Source organism: Scyliorhinus torazame, chromosome 1 (genome assembly GCF_047496885.1).
Source record: "Scyliorhinus torazame isolate Kashiwa2021f chromosome 1, sScyTor2.1, whole genome shotgun sequence".
NCBI lineage: Eukaryota > Metazoa > Chordata > Chondrichthyes > Carcharhiniformes > Scyliorhinidae > Scyliorhinus > Scyliorhinus torazame.
The window spans coordinates 170,874,239-170,895,643 of NC_092707.1; the positions used below are offsets into that span (position 1 = coordinate 170,874,239).

Sequence of the window (21,405 nt, forward strand, 5' to 3'; positions counted from 1 at the left end):
TACTTGGTCCTGACATTATTTTTTAGCTTCATATGCTAAAGCTAATGGGTAATAATGCAACCATATCTCCACCCCCTGAGCCTGTGTTTGATTTATTTTCTTGTGCTGAAATCTGTTAAAAATATTTATTGAAAAACGGTCTTAAATATTGATAATCACGACCACAAGCCAATTGTGGTTCTATTGGTGAAATAGAAGCTATCCCATGAGATGATACGAGTGAGGCATAATTTACATCCAACATTTCTTGCTCTGTCTAGGTATAATACAACTTACTGACTGTTTAAACTTCAGTGGCAGAAAAATAAATCCAATTTGAAATCTGGGGTGAGGTTTTTGTTTAGTAGCATACGTCATATATTAAATATTAAAAACATATGGATGGGAACAAATGTTTATTTTAAATGGCAGCAATTGATGAAACAATACTGATGTTGGTGTAAAATTGGAAATGTCTTCCGTTCCCCAGTAGTTATCTCATGCCTCATCTTGATGAACACAAACATTTGATGCCTGGAAACATTTTTAGTAAACAAGCATGTGATATTTGAACAAACAAAAGCAGCTTTATCTGGTGGGGCAACACAGCCACATTGAAGGTTTGTTATACTATGCACTACACAGTCTTAGGACCAGAACTGACCATACTAATGCTCCCCTGGTTTGACAGATTAAGAACTAGTAGCTTCTACACTGACATGAGATGGCATTATATCTTCCATGACATCGAATCATGAAATCAATAATCAATTTGTCACCTTTATGATAAGTCGGCCACACTTTGGGTGGAATTTAATCTTTTTTTCTTTAACTTGACATCTTGTGCGGGAAAAGGAGTATGCCATAGTTGGCTGCATTCTTGGCTTTTCGCACCATGTTTTTAAAAAATAAATTTACAGTACCCAATTCATTTTTTCCAATTAAGAGGAAATTTAAGCGTGGCCAATCCACCGAGCCTGCACATCTTTGGGTTGTGCCGGCGAAACCCACGCAAACATGGGGAGAAAGAATGTGCAAACTCCACACGGACAGTGACCCAGAGCCGGGATCGAACCTTGGACCTCGGCACCGTGAGGCTGCAGGGCTAACCCACTGCGCCACCGTGCTGCCCATGTTTTTTGTTTTTAATCAAAATCCCGGCGGTGGTTTGGTTTGAGAGCCTGTCCACCAGCAACCTCTGCTTTCAAGAGAAGAATTCCTGATCTAATAAAAAAGGAACCCCTCCCATACACACGCGCCCCCTTGCCCCATCCAAGGACAATGGAAGCCTGCCCTGGGCAGTACCAGGGAACAGTCCCAGGGTACTGCCTGGGCATTACCCTCTCCCCCTTTGGGGGCTGTAATTAGCTGCGCGCCCTGTCCCAGTTTGGCCAAAGCTGTTCTGAACCCCGCCGAAGTGACGTCACACTGTGCGACGACGATACAATGACGAACCGGCTAATGATATGGCAACAGGGCTCCTAACCTTTCACGGCGGGAATCCCGTTACATCACTGGTGGGGCCAGGGACGTCCCATCGACGTAAAAGCCGTTTTGGGGACCCCCATTGGGTTCTCCGCCCCAACCGGCTTTCCTGTCTGCGATAACGGGGGGGCGGGAGGCAGAGAATCCCAGCCTAATCTTTTCGGTCCCAATTAAGAAGTTTATACCTGGTGTGCCAGTAACTTCAAATCTATGAGCGTGATTTTCAAGCCTGTTCGTCGTGGGCACACACTCCTTTATGACCACTAAATCTCGCGAGAGGGCCATAACGGGATTTGTGCCGGGGAGATATGTTTCAGATCTTCCCTGCAACCCCCTCCCCCTGCTGATGACCTGGTGAGCAAGAACCTGATTCCCATGTATCCTGTAAAAGGGCAGCACAGTAGCATAGTGGGAGCAGCATAGTAGCACAGTGGTTAGCACAATTGCTTCACCGCTCCAGGGTTCCAGGTTCGATTCCCGGCTTGGGTCACTGTCTACGGAGTCTGCACATTCTCCCCGTGTCTGCGTGGGTTTCCTCCGGGTTTTCTCCCACAGTCCAAAGACGTGCAGGTTAAGTCAATTGGCCATGCTAAATTGCCCATCGTGTCCAAAAAAGGTTAGGTGGGGTTACGGGGACAGGGTGGAGGTGTGGGCATAGGTAGGGTGCTCTTTCTAAGGGCCGGCACAGACTCGATGGACCAAATGGCCTCCTTCTGCACTGTAAATTCAATGATAATCTATAAATCTTCAGCCTTGTCTTTTGGACTTTAAGTATTCTGCCCAATGTACTGATGATTAATAATCATTTAAATATTTAAATCTGAAAAGCACAGTGAGCCGTTTGCCACATTTGTTGCAACATTGTGGTGTTCCAATGCATTGTACTACAGAGAAACAAGATGTGCATTTGTACTTCAGCCTTTCCACCCACATTGACCAATGCTTCCCCGCAGGAAACGGAGAATAGGTGAGATTTTCCAAAGAAATTACCAAGCGTCATTTTCTAACTGAATGTTTCTTCTTGCGTTGAAAGGCATAACTAGAAGCCATCAATGTAAGGTAGTCACCAAGAAATCTAATATTCAGAAGAAACTGGTTTGCTCAAAGATAATGTGGAAGGTGTTTGAAGTGAATAGCATAGATGCATCCATGGGGAAGTTAGACAACTTAAGTAGGGTGCTCTTTCCAAGGGCTGGTGAAGACTTGATGGGCTGAATGGCCTTCTTCTGCACTGTGGGATTCTCTTCTGCACTGTGGGATTCTATGATATGGGGGGGGGGAGAAGAAGGGGAGGAATGGGAATACATTTTCACAATGATGAATTTGATGGGAAAGATGGAAGGAGACGAGAGTGGAGCATAAACATCACTGGTTAGGTCAGCTGACATGTATGTGTGCTGTAAATCAAATCCTATCCGAGGCAGCTTTCTGTCCTACGCAATGGTACAGCACCTATTGTCAGCTTACTTCCAAGTTCAGCAATGGGAAAAATCCCCCAAACTGGAAATGCAGTCAGTAACCCATGTCATGATATTTAGATCAGCATATCATGGTGCAATCACACACACACTGATGGACATGCAGTAGGACCAACCAACACACACACAACATCGCAGCCAATCACCAGTGAGAGCACACGCACTATAAAAAGAGGGGACACTACAGTTCCCGCTCATTCCAGCAGCAGCCAGCCAAGAGCACCGAGGTCAGAGCCTGCCACTCATGCATTCACCATGTGCTGAGTGCCTCACCCAGATAGTGATAGGACAGGGTCCACAGATTAGCTGGTAATGCACGTACCCAAGTTAGCAGTGTGCTGTTACAGTTGAGTAGTTAATAAAATTGAGTTACACCATCTCCAGCCGTGTTGGATCGTTTGTACATCAGAACACCCAACACGAAAACCCACAAATGGTGAATGGCTCTACAGTGCTTGGAAAAAAGAGAGGAAATACATTCAAAATTTAGGAAGTCAATGTTAAATAAACCCCTACTCTGAATGAGGGTTAATGCAAGTGACAAAACTGTATTTTATTGAGATTTCCAATGCTCACCGTGGTTTGAAACTTGGGCTTCAAATGCCAAAGATTTCACTATTGGGTAAAATTGAACCCCACCTTTGCACCACCTTTTGGATCATTTAAAATGAAAGTGTCCCCGGAGAAATGGAAATGTGCTACCAAGAAACTCCATTCTACTTTCCCTGAATATGAATGAAGGAACTGAAATGGCGGTACTGTTCCATGTTTGAATTTCAGCAATTAAATAGATAATGGGTGATCTATGCATGGAAATCCCATTCGGGCAGCACGGTGGCGCAGTGGTTAGCACCGCTGCCTCATGGCGCCGAGAACCCAGGTTTGATCCCGGCCCCGGGTCACTGTCCGTGTGGAGTTTGCACATTCTCCCCGTGTCTGCGTAGGTCTCGCCCCCGCCACTCTAGCGTAGGTGGATAGGCCACACTAAATTGCCCCTTAATTGGAAAAAAATAATTGGGTACTCTAAATTTTAAAAATCCCATTCGAATGAAAGAACCACAGGTATAGAGCTGTCTAAGGATTCCTTCACTGAGATTATTATTTTTATCAAATAACATGACTGAGCAGAAAGAAATCCTCAACATTTGTTTGTGTTACTCGAGTTCAAAAAAGGATGCAGAGGCACATCACTATGAAGCAACCCACGTGGCAACATGCTGGTGTACATGACATGTGATATGAAATGAAATGAAAATGAAAATCACTTATTGTCACAAGTAGGCTTCAGTGAAGTTACTGTGAAAAGCCCCTAGTCGCCACATTCCGGCGCCTGTTCGGGGAGGCTGTTACGGGAATTGAACCGTGCTGCTGGCCTGCCTTGGTCTGCTTTCAAAGCCAGCGATTTAGCCCAGTGTGCTAAACAGCCCCGCTACAGCGCCTTTACAGCCTGTCGCGTTGCAAGTAAATTACTGATGTAAACAAATGGCGAAGATTTTCAGGCAGTTATTACCTGCAGTCATTTTACTGAGCTGCGAGTCACTTTTCTGCTTAGGTTTCTTTTTTTTTAAGTGTTCACATTTAAAAATAGTCTGAACGATGTTTTGAGGTGAAGTTGCCCAGTCATTTGGTCTCCTTTCCCCGCCCCTGCCCCCAAGCCTTGCTCAATATTGATTTCAGGAGAAAGTAAAATGGAAATGTGGTTAATCAAGCCAGATAAATTTGCTTTGTATCACTTGTTTCACCATGTTGTGATCCTGTTTATTTTTCCTAGAAGAGTAGTGTTCGACTCTGAATTTCGCAAAGTGTCACAATTAATTCTGTTGGCACATCTGAAAAGACCCGGGGCCATGTTTTACTTTTGTGCATTAATATTTATAAGATGTTTATGAAAGCAGTTTGTACCATGACTTTGAGGAGTGTTTTCCATTCGAAAATTAGCAAGTGGGGTCAGAAAACCAAGTTTTTTTTTTTTTAACCATTTTTGTAATGCTCTCTCAAAGGGCATTAAGAAACTTTTAACAGATTTAATTCGGGCAGGGGGGGGGAAAAAAACTGGAAAGTTTTTAAGAGTATTCAACTCCAAATCATCAGGTCTAGTATAGCTGAAAGGAGCTTTCTGGCACAGAGCCTGGTGCAGTGACCATATCTTTTATGGTGCAGGTTATAGAGGTTGGCAGGGACACGGGTCACAGGGAGTGCACCATTCATAACACAAACTACCCCAGGCAGTGATGTATGGCAAGAAAATTAGCTGCCTTAGCAACACCAACTTTCCTTGATTTCCATATCAATCCATGTTACTTTACAATATTGTTGCCTTACCTTGTCACTCTTTCTTGAGCTATGGAACTTCCTTCCAGGATCTGTCAGTAGGTAACACAGAGGCCACATTGTCTGTGTTGTATCACCAAACATGCTACCTCTTGAGCATGTTTAAGGGCCCTTCCCCTGATTCAAACAAATCACGTCGTACCTTTCCATGATAACATAGATCATAGAATTTACAGTGCAGAAGGAGGCCATTCGGCCCATCGAGTCTGCACCGGCTCTTGGATAGAACACCCTACCCAAGCCCACACCTCCATCTCCTAACACCGTAACCCACCCAACCTTCCTGGACACTAAAGGCAATTTAGCACGGCCAATCCACCTAACCTGCACATCTTTGGACTGTGGTGAGGAAACTAGAGCACCTGGAGGAAACCAACGCAGACATGGGGAAAAGGTGCAAACTCCACAGACAGTGACCCAAGCTGGGAATGGAACCTGGGACCCTGGAGCTGTGAAGCAACTGTGCTAGCCACCATGCCACCCGCATCTACAGAGATCTGCAATGAACGCAACTTCACATGACGTTGTCTATTGTAAAATTTCAAACATCAACCTACTGATTCACTGTTTGTGTAAGACTATTAAAATGCAATTAACCCATTTTTTGTTTCAGAAGTCGAAAATGTCACAATTACCACAAGTAATTGACAGACATTTTTATCTAAACCACAACGCAGCTGGTTCATTAAGACAAATTTATACAAATTGAAGACTGATAAAGTATTTGATTCTTGGCTACTTAAAGCTTGGCAGTACAGTGAAGCCATTACCTGGCACCATTGGGCAATGATCCTTCACTATGGATGACAATTTCATTTTTACAAGAATGCAAACATAAAAATATTGATTTGGATGAGGGTGGCACAGTGGCACAGTAGATAGCACTGCTGCCTCAGGGACCCGGGTTCAATTCCAACCTTGGCTGACTGCCTGTGTGGAGTTTGTACATTCTCCCCGTGTCTTCATTGGGCCCCAAGTAAAATAAGCACTGTCACATGGCACATCAGCAGGTTGCAAGCTTGTCATGTTGTACTCGATGGATCTTATTTAACATTTTGTTATTGTATTTTCCTTTGTTCGAGGTAGAAAATACATCCGTGGATGGATCAGTGACAGCTTGTTCTGTGCTACCCTCTGAGCTAAAAGCATTGGCTTGAATTAACTGAAAGACAGGTCATATCTTCAGGCAATAATTTGGTCGTCATTGTGTTCAGGTATGTGCTGGCAATGCTTATACAAGGAATTAAATGACATTTCTATCAAGGTATTTCATCACACCTAAAATAATGGGAATTCTATTTCACAATAAATTCTCCAACTGACTGAACTGTTTATTTTTTTAAAGTCTTAATCATTACACTCTTTTTCCACGGCTTTTTGCTTGCTTGGTTTTCATTTCATGGGTGGTGTTTATTAGGAGCTGAAGTCTGCATCATTTTTCCCTGCCTAATTTGGATTCAAGTGGGCGCGATTCAACTAAATGGGAACCAAGTCCCATAGCGAGCATGTTTCCCAGCCCTATAAAACGGCACTCACGTTAAATAAGGGGCCTCAGCGGGGAATGCGTGGCCGAGCCTGCACATAACCCCATTTTCTTCACTGAAGAGCTCCGGTCAACGGAACTCCTCAGAATAGCGAGACATTGGAATGCCATATTTAAATAGTGGCGCGATCGCCGAGGCCCCCAACTCCCCCTCCCCAGCATCCCCCCCCCCCTCCCCAACACCTGCGCAGGTCACACCTGGCCCGATCACACAATACCAGCTTGGCAGTGCATACCTGGCAGTGGCACCTAGTTAACACTGCCAGGTGGCACCAATGCCACAGTATCACCCAGCCCAAAAGGCATGCACCTGGGGGCCTCCGATCATCTGGGAGACGCCCACTAGTGCAGTTCCGTCTGGTCCCCATTTGTGGAGATCAGTACTGAACCATTCTCACCCGCGGTCTCTCGAGGCGAAGGGGATAAATCCCAATGCCTCGGGTACCTCGGGAAGATGCATATTAAAGTGAGATTAGCTGTCTCACTCTAATATGTAGATTTGCTTAAAAAGTGATCCTGCCCACAATGGGTGGGATTTACATCCCAGCGTCTTGTAAGATCGCGCTACATCTCTTGAGGCGTTGCGAGCCGGGTAGATCCCAGGTGCGGGGTCTCGTGGCTTCCCGCAACATCTCATGAGATCACGTTAGATCTGCTAGCCAGGTAGATCCCGGGAGCGGAGTCTCCTGGCTTCAATCAGCCATTCTGTGCTGTGCTTTTTGGGCGCAGCATGGTCATTAGATCACGCTCAGTCTAACAAATAATTACATATGCGAATCATCAGATTTTGTCACCTACTTTGGAAGAAAGGAATGTATTAATTCATTTTGCATAGAGACTAAACTACAATCGAAGAAAAAGAATGAGCTTGCATATAATGCCCTGAATTATTTCCAAGCCAATGAAGTCCAGTAAGTGTCGTGCCAATTACAATGTAGGGAAACACAGCACCTATACTTGACACAAACAGTAAATAACCCTGGAAATTTGTGGAGCTTATTGTGGTTAAATTCCATGCTTTCTTTAGACTACTGAAAGGAATTCAGGACCGGCATGTTCCTGCAAGGAAGAAGGATAAATACGGCAATTTTCAGGAACCTTGGATAACAAGAGATATTGTAGGCCTTGTCAAAAAGAAAAAGGAGGCATTTGTCAGGGCTAAAAGGCTGGGAACAGACGAAGCCCATGTGGAATATAAGGAAAGTAGGAAGGAACTTAAGCAAGGAGTCAGGAGGGCTAGAAGGGGTCACGAAAAGTCATTGGCAAATAGGGTTAATGAAAATCCCAAGGCTTTTTACACGTACATAAAAAGCAAGAGGGTAGCCAGGGAAAGGGTTGGCCCACTGAAGGATAGGCAAGGGAATCTATGTGTGGAGCCAGAGGAAATGGGTGAGGTACTAAATGAATACTTTGCATCAGTATTCACCAAAGAGAAGGAATTGGTAGATGTTGAGTCTGGAGAAGAGTGTTTGGATAGCCTGGGTGTCATTGACAGCCAAAAAGACGAAGTGTTGGGCATCTTAAAAATATTAAGGTAGATAAGTCCCCAGGGCCTGATGGGATCTACCCCAGAATACTGAAGGAGGCTGGAGAGGAAATTGCTGAGGCCTTGACAGAAATCTTTGGATCCTCACTGTCTTCAGGTGATGTCCCGGAGGATTGGAGAATAGCCAATGTTGTTCCTCTGTTTAAAAAGGGTAGCAAGGATAATCCAGGGAACTACAGGCCGGTGAGCCTTACTTCAGTGGTAGGGAAATTACTGGAGAGAATTCTTCGAGACAGGATCTACTCCCATTTGGAAGCAAATGGACATATTAGTGAGAGGCAGCATGGTTTTGTGAAGGGGAGGTCGTGCCTCGCTGACTTGATAGAGTTTTTCGAGGAGGTCACAAAGCTGATTGATGCAGGTAGGGCAGTGGATGTTGTCTATATGGACTTCAGTAAGGCCTTTGACAAGGTCCCTCATGGTAGACTAGTACAAAAGGTGAAGTCACACGGGATCAGGGGTGAGCTGGCAAGGTGGATACAGAACTGGCTAGGTCATAGAAGGCAGAGAGTAGCAATGGAAGGATGTTTTCCAATTGGAGGGCTGTGACCAGTAGTGTTCCGCAGGGATCAGTGCTGGGACCTTTGCTGTTTGTAGTGTATATAAATGATTTGGAGGAAAATGTAACTGGTCTGATTAGTAAATTTGCAGACGACACAAAGGTTAGTGGAATTGCGGATAGCGATGAGGACTGTCAGAGGATACAGCAGGATTTAGATTGTTTGGAGACTTGGACGGAGAGATGGCAGATGGAGTTTAATCTGGACAAATGTGCGGTAATGCATTTTGGAAGGTCTAATGCAGGTAGGGAATATACAGTGAATGGTAGAACCCTCAAGAGTATTGAAAGTCAGAGAGATCTAGGTGTACAGGTCCACAGGTCACTGAAAGGGGCAACACAGGTGGAGAAGGTAGTCAAGAAGGCATACGGCTAGTCAAGAAGGCATACGGCATGCTTGCCTTCATTGGCCGGGGCATTGAGTATAAGAATTGGCAAGTCATGTTGCAGCTGTATAGAACCTTAGTTCGGCCACACTTGGAGTATTGTATTCAATTTTGGTCGCCACACTACCAGAAGGATGTGGAGGCTTTAGAGAGGGTGCAGAAGAGATTTACCAGAATGTTGCCTGGTGTGGAGGGCATTAGCTATGAGGAGCGGTTGAATAAACTCTGTTTGTTCTCACTGGAATGACGGAGGTTGAGGGGCGACCTGATAGAGGTCTACAAAATTATGAGGGGCATAGACAGAGTGGATAGTCAGAGGCTTTTCCCCAGGGTAGAGGGGTCAATTACTAGGGGGCATAGGTTTAAGGTGAGAGGGCAAGGTTTAGAGTAGATGTACGAGGCAAGTTTTTTTAAAAACAGAGGGTAGTGGGTGCCTGGAACTTGCTACCAGAGGAGGTAGTGGAAGCAGGGACGATAATGATATTTAAGGGGCATCTTGACAAATACATGAATAGGATGGGAATAGAGGGATACGTACCCAGGAAGTGTAGAAAATTGTCGTTTAGTCGGGCAGCATGGTTGGCACGGGCTTGGAGGGCCGAACGGCCTGTTCCTGTGCTGTACATTTCTTTGTTCTTTGTACTGTCTTGTGCTGTTTTTTATATCTGAGAGATGGGCAAGGTCCTTGTGTAATGTCTCATCCCAAATTAATTCTAGGTTCACTTACAAATAAGTGACCCATACAAAAGAGATCTTGGCAAACTACTTGTGTGAGAAAAGTGAATCAGTCCAAAAAGCTTCCATTTTGCAGCTTGCAGAGAGAATAACAATTCCTTTGAATAAATCAACCATATCCCACCACCACCCCCGGCCCCTTGGTACATGGTCGCAGTCTTCCAAGTTAGGAATTTGCATCTAGAATATGTGAACCACATGCGCCGTGCCCATGATGCTTGTACCCAGAAAACCTGTAGTCAGAACTGGGATATTTATCTTGTGGCATTTCTTTCATGTAATATTATTTATTTTGAAGTAACCAAACGAGGGAAAAGTGGGCAGTCTTTGTGTGAAGGGATATTAGCTGGTATCTGTTGGTTTATTTTTCATAATCGGCAGCTTCTTGACACCTTTATACAAATTGCATTCCAATTTGACAAAATAATACCACATTGATAAACAAGAACTGCCCCAACGTCAAAGTAGCTTCACCAAAAACATTTCCCTTTCTCCTATCTGCCTTCCATTTTGTACCTGGCAATACTTCCATTTTAGACCCAAACTATTTGGAGCCATATAAAACAAAAAGGCACAAGTTCCTATTTTTGCCCCAAGACATAACATGATTGGAGCAGAAGTGGTGCCAGCAAACTCATTCTAAAAGGAAAAGATTATTTTACAAGATTAATGTACGTGGAATAAGTTGCAAATAAACTGGCTAGATTCAATATTACCATGGCAATAGTCAGAAGGCACTAGGCGAACCAAGGAAGTTTTATGACAGTTTGTTATAGCTTCTAATATGTTGGATAGCTTTTCCAGTAACTCTCGGAAATTTGCTGATGACAAATTTCCTTCAAACTGCAGCTAAGTGACCAGCCCAGGCAATGGGTGGAATTTCCTAAAAAATGGCCAAGCTGTCATTTACGATGCAAAAATACCCATTGGCACAAGCGGTGCAATCTTCAGGCACTTGGGGGAAATGTTTTCTTCCCATGTAAAAGGGCGTCGCCGTGCCGGAGGTATGAAGAGTCTGATTTCCCCGTCCCAGGGATCATTTGAGTACTTCAATCAAGGGGGCACTGCCTTTAAATGGCTCCATAGGACGGCACGGTGCGGCAGTGGTTAGCACTACTGCCTCACGGCGCCGAGGACCCGCGCTCGATCCCAGACCTGGGTCACTGTCCGTGTGGAGTTTGCACATTCTCCTCGTGCTGGCGTGGGTTTCCCTCCTCATCAGAGGAAGTGACCCGTTTCTCCTGATCCTTCTTGAGCACGTCATGCTGCAGCTGTGCCAAGCTACAGAAGGCACAGCATGCCTTGACATGCGGGAGACCCTCTGGGGACTGTACTGAAGGACCCCACTGGACTAGTCAAGGCAGCAGAAGCACATCTTCAGTACACCATTGCATCGCCCTATAACTGACCAGGTGGCACTGGCATCAGCGGGTACCCCTTGGCCCCATGAGCCATCGTGGCAGTCTGGGCTGACCCTCGAAGATCCCGGGATACTGCGAATACCCAGGACAAAGCCGCCATGCATGACTCTGGGAATCATGCACAGATGTGCATGAAGTTCATGCAAAGATGAGCTGGGAGTTGAACATTTAATGGAGTAGAACCCCTTCCGGTTGATAAAGGGGACTCTCTGATGCCACAGTCCTCTTAATGCCACGTGTTCAATTGATGGTCCCCTTGACCTGTGGCAGGCCAGCGATGGATGCAAATCCCGCATTTCTCTCATCCTGATATAATCTGAAGCCCGGACATAGAGTATCTGACAGCTCGCAGATGCATTTGTGAGCGATGATGACTGATATTCCACAGATGTCACTGGTTGAACTCTGGAATCAACCGTTACATAAAGGTTATCCGGCAGCTCCATGAAGGACACTCAGGTCCTTTGGTTCCTTCTAGTCCCCCTTTGGACTGATGGGTAGCCGGCCCTTGAGCCTGCCCATCCATGTCCTCACTGGGTTTGGTATCTCTTAACCGCTGGAGTCTATCTTCTTCCAGCACTGTGATATGCATAACAGTTCCACTGGCACCATCTTGAAAAATATCGGCATTCTGGGAGATTTGAGAGAAAAATCCATTAAACCTCACACCCTTCCAACATCCCTTGTTGCCCTAGTCTTGGAAGCTGTCAAATCTACACCATCGCCGGCAGCCAGTGCTCACTCAGGTGTCTGGTGTCCATCTGACATCGCTTGACCGGCCATGGTCACTGCCCTCGCCCCTACAGAGTCACCTGTGGGCTCGCGTCTGGCTGTTCTTTCCTGTGCTATGAACAGCGCAGGGCTCTCCGGCAGGCTGCTTCCGTCGCCGCTCTTCCCTCGTATACAAGATCAACTGGATGCCTTTGTGAACTTGAGGGTTATTGAATCCTCCAGGACAATCAAGTGGTATCAGCTGCAAGGCTCAACACATTCTCAACTGATGCCCTGCACCCAACCTTTATTCCTTGACACGTGCGGCTCCCAACCCTCTCGTTAACTTTGAGACAATGGGCAGCTGACATTGATGAGGCTTAAATGATGATGACCTATTAATTAGAGAACATGGCCTTCCGGAATGTTAAGAGGACACAACTACTCTCTTGAGGCAGAGAATATCACCGTCCTGCCTTTTCCCTTGGGGTCTCATCTGGGGCTGGCCTCCTTCAGTTCCGACACTTTCTCCGCCTCTTCCCCTCCCCCCACTCTCTCAGTCGGGCTGGACTCCCAGGCCATTGGCAAGTTATGCATGTGCGCTCATTCTCACTACCACACAGATTGAACATTCACTCACAGCAGTGAAAAACCTTCCTGTCAAACCATTCCGAGCAATCTGCAGCTGGGAAAACAGAGAGCCTTTTAATTCATTCTGGGCCGTTAAGGACCTTTAAGACAGACACACAACAGGCTTCAGGACAACACATGCCAACCATGACTCCCATCCCGGGGCCAACCTCCGAACTGGCCTCCTCAGCCCCATGCTCCACCCCGACTCTGCAGCTGGCCAGAGGGTACCTTCCCCTTGTGCACCTTGGTTCAAGGTGGAGACAGTGGAACTTGCCTCCTTCCACCCTCTTGGAGTCCATGGTGCTTGGTACCCATTTTTAAAAAGCAGTTGTAATTCGCGCCCACATGACATCACGCTGGTGGGCGGGATGATTCTGAGCACCTCACTTTAAGCAAATATCAACGATAACCCACTACCATCGGACCGGCCAAGAACCTGACTTTAACTCCGCTAGTGAGATTATAATAGATTCAAATCAGATTCTCGCCCTTTCCGGAGGTGAACCTAATTATGTCAGTGGGGAGGGCCCCGGAACGTTGTGTTCAAAGTTCTCGCCAGGCAAACCCCGTTTTTGGCCTCTCGAGCATTGACGGCCGTTATAGGATATACGCCCATGACGAATGGGCCCAAAACAGTCGTGGCCAATATTAATGGCATTAGATCCGATCGAGTCAATTGGATAGGCAGGTTTAGAATTATAAATGGAACTTATTGCAGATGATGCTGATTGCAGAAAGTTTGAAAATTATGTAAAGCAAATTACATTGTTGGCAAGGTAGGACCATTTTAATATCATTAAAGACCATTCTTAGTAAAAAATAAAGTCATTCTGAGGTGTTTGATGCAAATCAAGCACAGGGATGAGTTTTGACCATATGCTTAAAATGACAATAGAGCTGTTTTTTAAAATCTAGAACAATTCAGGAAATTCTTTTGTTCAAAAAAGGTTGTAAAGATAAGCCCAACCGCTACAGGCTAGTCAGTTCAACATCAATGGTTGCTTCACAGCACCAGGGTCCCGGGTTCTATTCCTGGCTTGGGTCACTATCCGGGTGGAGTCCGTATGTTCTCCCCGTGTCTGCGTGGGATTCCTCCGGGTGCTCCGGTTTCCTCCCACAAGTCCCAAAAGATGTGCTTGTTAGGTGAATTGGGCATTATGAATTCTCCCTGTGTACCCAAACACTTCATTGCAGTGTTAATGTAAGTCTACTTGTGACACTAATAATTATTATTATAAACTTCGAGAGTCAATAATCTAGGACTACATTCAATAGTCTCCCGGACAAATGTGGGTTAATTAAGGAAAGCCAGCACAGATTTGTTGATATTTAGCTAACTTGCTGGAGTTTTTTGAGGTAACTGAGAAGGTTGATTAGGGTAATGCCGTTATGTCGTCTACATGGACTTCCAAAAGCCATTTAATACAGTGCCACACTGAGAGCTGTAATATCCCGCACGGGACTTATGGGGTGGGAATGCTTATCTTCCCTGTGCTCCTTGCGGAGTGCGAGGTCCGCCACAACGGCAGATATCTCAATAACCCAATGTAAGGCACTGCCCAGAGAGGAACCCGGTACAGATCTACCGGGTAGTGTATATATCCTGGACGGGATTCTCTCAGCCCAGGGCCGGGCCGGACAATCCCCGCGACCGGCACGAATCGCATACGCCGCCCCGACACCGGCACGCGATTCTCCGCAGAGCGGAGAATTGGCGCCGGCGTGGTTGGCGCGCCGCTGGTCGGGGGCCACTCTCATTTTAATACATTTCCGTCTTTTTATGTTTTTATTTTTTTAATAAATTTAGAGTATCCAAATTTTTGTTTCAATTAAGGTGCAATTTATCATGGGCAATTGACCTACCCTGCGTTGTGAGCATGGGACCCACACAGACACTGGGAGAATGTGCAAACTCCACACACAGTGTGAGGCTTTAATACATTTCTATGTATTCAACAGTACCCCCGCCCCTCCCCCACTAAGTATTCATACTTCGCCCACATCATGTCAACGAGGTTTACGACTATTTGGGCGAGGTGTGAGGCAGTCGAGGGGTTCGCTCAGTGGGCACAGGGATAAGTCTAGTGGGGATTGGGGGGGGGAAAGGACATGCCTGGGCCCCTGACCTAGATTGGCACGCAGGGGCAGTGCCGAGGGGCAGTGCCGGGTGGACCCTAGTGTGAGCCCCGGTGAAGTGGCTGAGGGGGTGGCGGCAGGGCTGCGTATATGTGTGGTGTGCGGGGGGTGGTTGGAGAGCAGATACTGAGGGGCGGCAATGAATGTTGGGGCGGAGTGGATTTGTTTTGCTGGCAATGTATGTTGGGGTGAGTGGAGAGCCCCCGAGACCTCCGTGAAGTGGGCTGCGGGTTGTTAGACTGCAGCGCTAGTCATGGCGCTCCGATCTGTTTAGAGCAGGTTCCCGGCTCTGAGGCGCTGCCCCACCAGAGTGATGGTGTTGTCCACTCTCAAGGTGGTCATAACTTCTAGCAGACACTAGTTCAGCCTCAGCTGGAGTACTGCATCCAGTTCTGGGTGCCGCACTTTAGGAAGGATGTAAAGGCATTGGCGAGGGTGCAGAAAAGATTCACAAGAACGGTTCCAGGGATGAGCAACATCAATTATGAGGATGAAAAGTTAGGACCTGGAGAAAAGAAGGCTGAGAGGAGATTTGGTAGAGGTATGCAAAATCATGAGGGGTTTGGGCAGAGTAGATGTGGAGAAACTGCTCCCACTTATGAAAGGATTGAAGAAACAAAAGGGATTTAAAATAATTTGCAAATGGGATATCAGAAAAACCTTTTTCATGCAGCGAATACCTAACATCTTGCACTGCCTGAGATTGGGCATTAATGTCTTTGAGAAGGCTCAATGGGTTAATTACTTTGAAGGCTGTTTCTTCCATGTTAGTTATAACCCTGGAAAAAAATTCTCCTGATCACCCAAGGCTTGAAAGGATTTTACATGTATTCTTTAAGCCTCGTGGTAATAATTGAAGTGAAGATCAACACAAGTAAGGAAAAGCAGCCTATTTTTCTTGGTTTATTTCTTCCCCCCCCCCCCCCCCCCCCCCAAAGGAACTTTCTGTATTTCTTCCTCCTCCCATCGTTTCTTGGATCAATCCAAATTGCTGGAAATCTATTTCATATGTTGATTGTAGTTTACATAAAGAAAAAATACCTGACAGCAATCTTAAATTTCATTTTGAACCTCTGTCCTGAAGTCAAGAGTTGGTTTCAAGCAGTTTTCTGGATCTACCTCTCCAACTTAATATCCGTATAAGATCACCTCTTAGACACCATTAGTCACAACTGAAAAGCTTCCATTTCCTTCAGATCTCTAATAATTCAGATCAATAGTTGATCATCTTCGAGCAGCCTCCAGCGCATGAATTTGAATGACCACAATTGGTTTGACCAGAACATTTATACAGTTTTGGTCATATCTTCTTTATTCATACATCACACTGTTTGCATTGTTGCTCATTGATTCATAATGATTGAATATTAAATAGTCTAAAATTCTTACACTTTTGCAAGTCGACTCTTTCCAATTTCAACATTTTGCATGCAGTTTTGTTTTTTTTGCCCTTTTTTTTGATGTGTGATACTTTAAGTTTCTTCATATTAATTAGCACTATTCCACCCACTTTCATAGTTCTTTTAATTCCTCAGCTACCTCCTCATATCAACTGTGCCTCTCAAGTTTGGTCAAATTCACAATCAATCTCAATGTGCCTGGATCTTGAACCAAGTTTAGCTGGTTTAGCACACTGGGCTAAATCGCTGGCTTTTAAAGCAGACCAAGGCAGGCCAGCAGCACGGTTCGATTCCCGTAACAGCCTCCCCGAACAAGCGCCGGAATGTGGCGACTAGGGGCTTTTCACTAACGTCATTTGAAGCCTACTTGTGACAATAAGCGATTTTCATTTCATTTCATTTCAAGTGTCAACAATGGAAGAAAGTCATGCTCAAACTGGTCAGGCCGCAATGTGTCTAGTAACGGTATCAAGATTGAACCTTGGTGCAATCCACTCAGCACTGTTTCCCCCCCCCCCCCCCTTCCTCTAAATGTCACCTGCTGCTTATGCTTTTGCTAATCCAATAATAATAATCTTTTACTGTCACAAGTATGAAGTTACTGTGAAAAGCCCCTAGTCGCCACATTCTGGCGCCTATTCAGGTAAGCTGGTACAGGAATTAAACCCGCGCTGCTGGCCTTGTTCTGCATTACAAATAGCTGTCTAGCCCACTGAGCTAAACTAGCCCTAAATTCATTCCCAAAACGCGCAGTCAATTTCAGTTATATTAAGGGTTAAGCTAAATAGTAGTCTTTTGTGCTGTATTTTGTAAAAATGCCTTGTGTGAGTTCCAAGATAGCATCATAGAGCTTCCTACAGTCTGTCAAAAAATTGTTGTTATCCCCAACAGGACACTGGCTCACTCTTCAACGTCACAAAACAAAAAGTAAAGGCTTTAGCGTGGACCCATCTGAATTATACCGTAAGAATTGCAATTTTGGATTGGAACATTCATTTCACAAGTTTGTTCACGGGGGATTAGGAGTTATGGGGAGAAGACTGGAGAATGGGATTGAGAAACATATCAGTTATGATTGAATAGCAGAACAGACTCGATGGGCCGAATGGCCTCATTCTGCTCCTGTGTCTTATGGTTATATGGTCTAAATAGTATATGCCATGGACACTGAGTTCTGATAACCATCAGCATCTATCAAGCTGACTGAACTCACAAGTAAATATATAACCCCCCCCCCACCTCTAACATCACGATTCCCTACATTGCAACAGTAACTACTATTCACTCATTTTTGTAAATTGGATGCCCCAAGGTCATAAATACGCTATATAAATGAAAGTCTTTCATTATTTCCTCTTGTTAATCAACAGTCATTAACATTTCATTGGCCTGGTGTGTTGCAAAGTATTAGTAAATATTGCAGTAAGTTTGTTATGTAATAATGTTTCTATTTTTTTCTGTAACTACCGTTTTTCACTTTTTTTTTAAAAAGCTATCAGAATGTGTGCAGTTGAGCAGTTCAAGGCCCATGAAATGTCTTCAAAACCTCTGTTTTGCAATGGAATACTTGACCCTCAAGTTAGAAATCAAGCTATCAGTGTGACAGAAGTCAAACAGGACAGGAACTTTAATATTATGGAAGATATATACGACAAGAATGAAAACCTTGGTCAGCTTCACTCGGGTGGGACCACGTTCAGGAATAGCCTCAACCTAAAAGGTGAACCAGATTTACAAGTGGAGAACGAAGTGGGCAAATGTTTTCCTGCAAAAGGATCCTCCAGTTTGGAATTGGGGAGGAGACCACTCTCTGTCGAGAATGTTCGCGTTCCACCAGAAGGAGCTGAGATGGGCCATACCAGCAAGCCTGGCACAGTTAAGGATTGTGAAGAGTTTGCTGTTTCTCCTTCAGATGACAATGGCTATTCCAGCAGCTGTCTGAGTATTGAAAGCCCAGACAGTGTCGAAGGAAGCATCTGGGAGGCAACCGAAACTATAAGCAGCGATAATCTTGACCTGTGGCAGCAAGCTGCAGCAACCGAGATCAACCATGTTCCAGGAAGTCCACCAGCGGCAGACTCCTTACTCCCTTCAATACTCGAGGCAGTCCAGAGTCTCCATGAGAAGCAAAGATTCAAAGAGCAAGAGAAGGAAAAGCATCAAACCCAGGTGATCATGTACCGGCGGTTGGCCTTGCTGCGTTGGATCCGCAATCTCCAGCAGAAGGTAATGGACCATCAAAGCCGGCTACAAGAGAGTTATGACACCATCTTGAACAACCGCAAAGAGCTGCTCAAATTCATAAAACAAGGCATCATCTAGCAATAAATAGCAGACAACCAACCAATCTGTCAAAACACAACTCTTTGGGCAAGACCAAAAAGATTTGGAAAGGAGCAAATTAAATCTCTTTGTATATCAGAAAATACCACATATCTTTCATTGTACGCAAACCAAACACTGAACTGATTGAACAGTAAGCCGGGCTGTGATGGCAGTGTGCTTCAAAGCACGGGTATTATTAATTCAGCTTCAAAAACTGGATATTTAAATGGGACGTGTAATGATGTATTTGTTTTTGACAGAGGAATGGATTGGTTTTTTCTGCTTTCTGGCAGCTTTTCGAACTGCTGGTTCTCGCATTCCAAATGTTTTTTTTTTCGAAGAAGTGATCAAACAGGAATTAAACAAAGTAAATTATGTTAACACAGTGAAAGGATTAATTTTGTGACCCGCCGTACCTAGTCAAACAGTCAGTGTTATGGCCATCACTTGATCTGTATTGTCACGAGAGATTTTCTATCACCATGATTGCAATTGTTTCTTTCCAGTATGATCAGGGAAGATTATCTCCAGCCAAGAAAGTTTAAATATCATGCCACAACATTTACGCAGTTACTATATTGTAGTAAATTACTTTACATTTGTAAATTTGCACATTAAACCAAATCTAGAGGTATTCATTTCCTTTTAAAGGCGGCAGAATACTTCTAACTTTTCAAGTTGTGTCACTAATAAACTACAGTGATAACACTTTGCAGAAATGCTAGTAAGGAACCAATTTTTTGTTGTCTGCTAGAGAAAAACAGGAACGGAATCAAAGATGTTGACTGGTGTCTGATGGCAGTATGTGAGAAACTGCTGCAAATCCTGACTCCAGACAACTTTTGTTGCCGTTTAATAAATTCTTGGTTTTGATACAATTTAGATTTCCTGAACCAAATGTACATTCAACATCTTTTGTGTTTGAAGCATAAAGACGCTTTACTTGTTGAATTTTAAAAAAAACATAAAGACTGCCATTAAATGGAATTGGAGAAATGTAAAATATTCCTTTGTTCATATTCTCTGCTTAAACTGCGACAATATTTTATTTTTGTTCTTTTGCAGAACTTCTACTGGAGTTCTTTAAGATTTATTAGGTCCATTGCAAACACAGCATTGTATGAGTTTAAGGTATCTTGTTTCTACAAAAGAGTTGCATTCAGTGCAACAAATTCTTAATTTCTAACAAAAATGTTAATACCATATTAAAAATTAACATATGAAAGTATTGCAGTGTCTTCTGAGATCATTATGCAAAGGGGATATTTGTAAATTGACTTTGCTGTAAATCAGAAACGGTGTTGGCCAGCTCCCTACTGGGCCATTAACCTGAATATATTACAGTATGGATCTTTATAGGGGAGCTCTGTGCTGAAAAACTGCCTCTCTCAATTGGTTGAATATTACATTCCTGAAATTGCATAAACCTTCTTGTGAACAGAATAGCAATTGCACAGGTGAGGAAAGTTGCTCTGGCCCTTTGCAAACTTGGAGCATGACAAAATATGTCCTTTTTTGACTTGTTTAACGCCTTCATACAAGTCATATAGACATGATTTCTTTATGACTAACACCATGGGCAGGATTCTCTGTCCCACCACACCCATTTTCTGGTGCGGCGCACCCCTGCCCGCAGCAGGATTCCCCGTTCTGGCAGCCGGCGGGGTTTCCCATTGTGGGCACCCCCATGCCGTCGGAAAATCCACGGGTGTGAGTGCACTGCCGGCGAAACGGAGGATCTCGCCAGTGGAGGATCCAGCCCGATGTTCATCATCAAACAGGAGCAAAAACTATTACTCTGTGTTGCAGATTTGTTTTAATCTTCGATCTTTGTGTGCAAATGTTTTCCTATCTCTATGATTGTGTGATTAGTTTAAATTTCAGATGTGCAATTAGCAACATACTAAAGCAAAATGATCCATTTTTATGTATTCAATATATATGTATGTGTGTGTATGTGTATATATATTTTATATATATATGCAGCCAAATTCAATGCTGCAGTCAAATTCAATGCTAAGCTCCAACAAATGTGAAGTTATACTCAGTTTGTCAAAGTATTTAAAATAAATGAGTTATTTATGAACATTGGTCTCTTGCTTTTTAATGAAGCCTCAACATATTTGGGAGCCATGTGGGACAGATTTAGTGCAATCACTAAAATTCTTTTGATACGTTTGCATCATGAATTCAACACTGTGCTGTAATTCTGATGCCCCTGGAGGGACGAGAGGTAGTGGTCACTGTGGATGCAGAGAAGGCCTTCGATCGGGTGGAGTGGGACTATCTGTGGGAGGTCCTGGAGCGGTTTGGGTTTGGGCAGGGGTTTGTAGACTGGGTCTGGTTGTTGTACCAGGCTCCGGTGGCGAGTGTGGACAAACCTGGTCAGTTCAGGATATTTCAGACTACACGTTGGCGATGGCACCAAGAGCGTCAAGGGGCTGGTGGGGGATAGTCCCTGGGGGGTTGGAACATAGGGCCTTGTTATAAGCGGATGATCTACTTCTGTATATTTCAGACCCACTGGAGGGGGGAATTGGAGGGATTATGGGGATATTGGAGCAATTTGGCTGGTTTTCGGGGTATAAATTGAAGATGGGCAAGAGTGAGGTCTTTGCGATCCAGGCAAGGGGGCAGGAGAAGAGATTGGGGGAGATACCGTTCAAAGTGGTGGGAGGGACCTTTCGGTATTTGGGTATCCAGGTGGCGCCGGAGTGGGAGCAAGCTAAATCTGGAT

General features: G+C 44.7%; 1 protein-coding gene across 4 annotated transcripts in view; it reads left to right on the forward strand.

The window, feature by feature from the left end:
- LOC140416682 (UPF0500 protein C1orf216 homolog) overlaps window positions 1–20,754 on the forward strand; it is a 30,601-nt gene extending 9,847 nt beyond the window's left edge. Inside the window, exons 2-4 of one of the 4 annotated variants that reach the window (XM_072501144.1) lie at window positions 6,360–6,487; window positions 17,235–17,306; window positions 17,836–20,754. In XM_072501144.1, the coding sequence (XP_072357245.1) occupies window positions 17,844–18,665 (822 nt within the window). In that variant the 5' untranslated portion in view covers window positions 6,360–6,487; window positions 17,235–17,306; window positions 17,836–17,843 and the 3' untranslated portion in view covers window positions 18,666–20,754. Of the gene's footprint in view, window positions 1–6,355; window positions 6,488–17,234; window positions 17,307–17,835 lie in introns of all 4 variants that reach the window. The other 3 variants (XM_072501145.1, XM_072501146.1, XM_072501147.1) reach the window with 3 other exon arrangements.
- The last annotated feature ends 651 nt before the right edge of the window (window positions 20,755–21,405 follow it).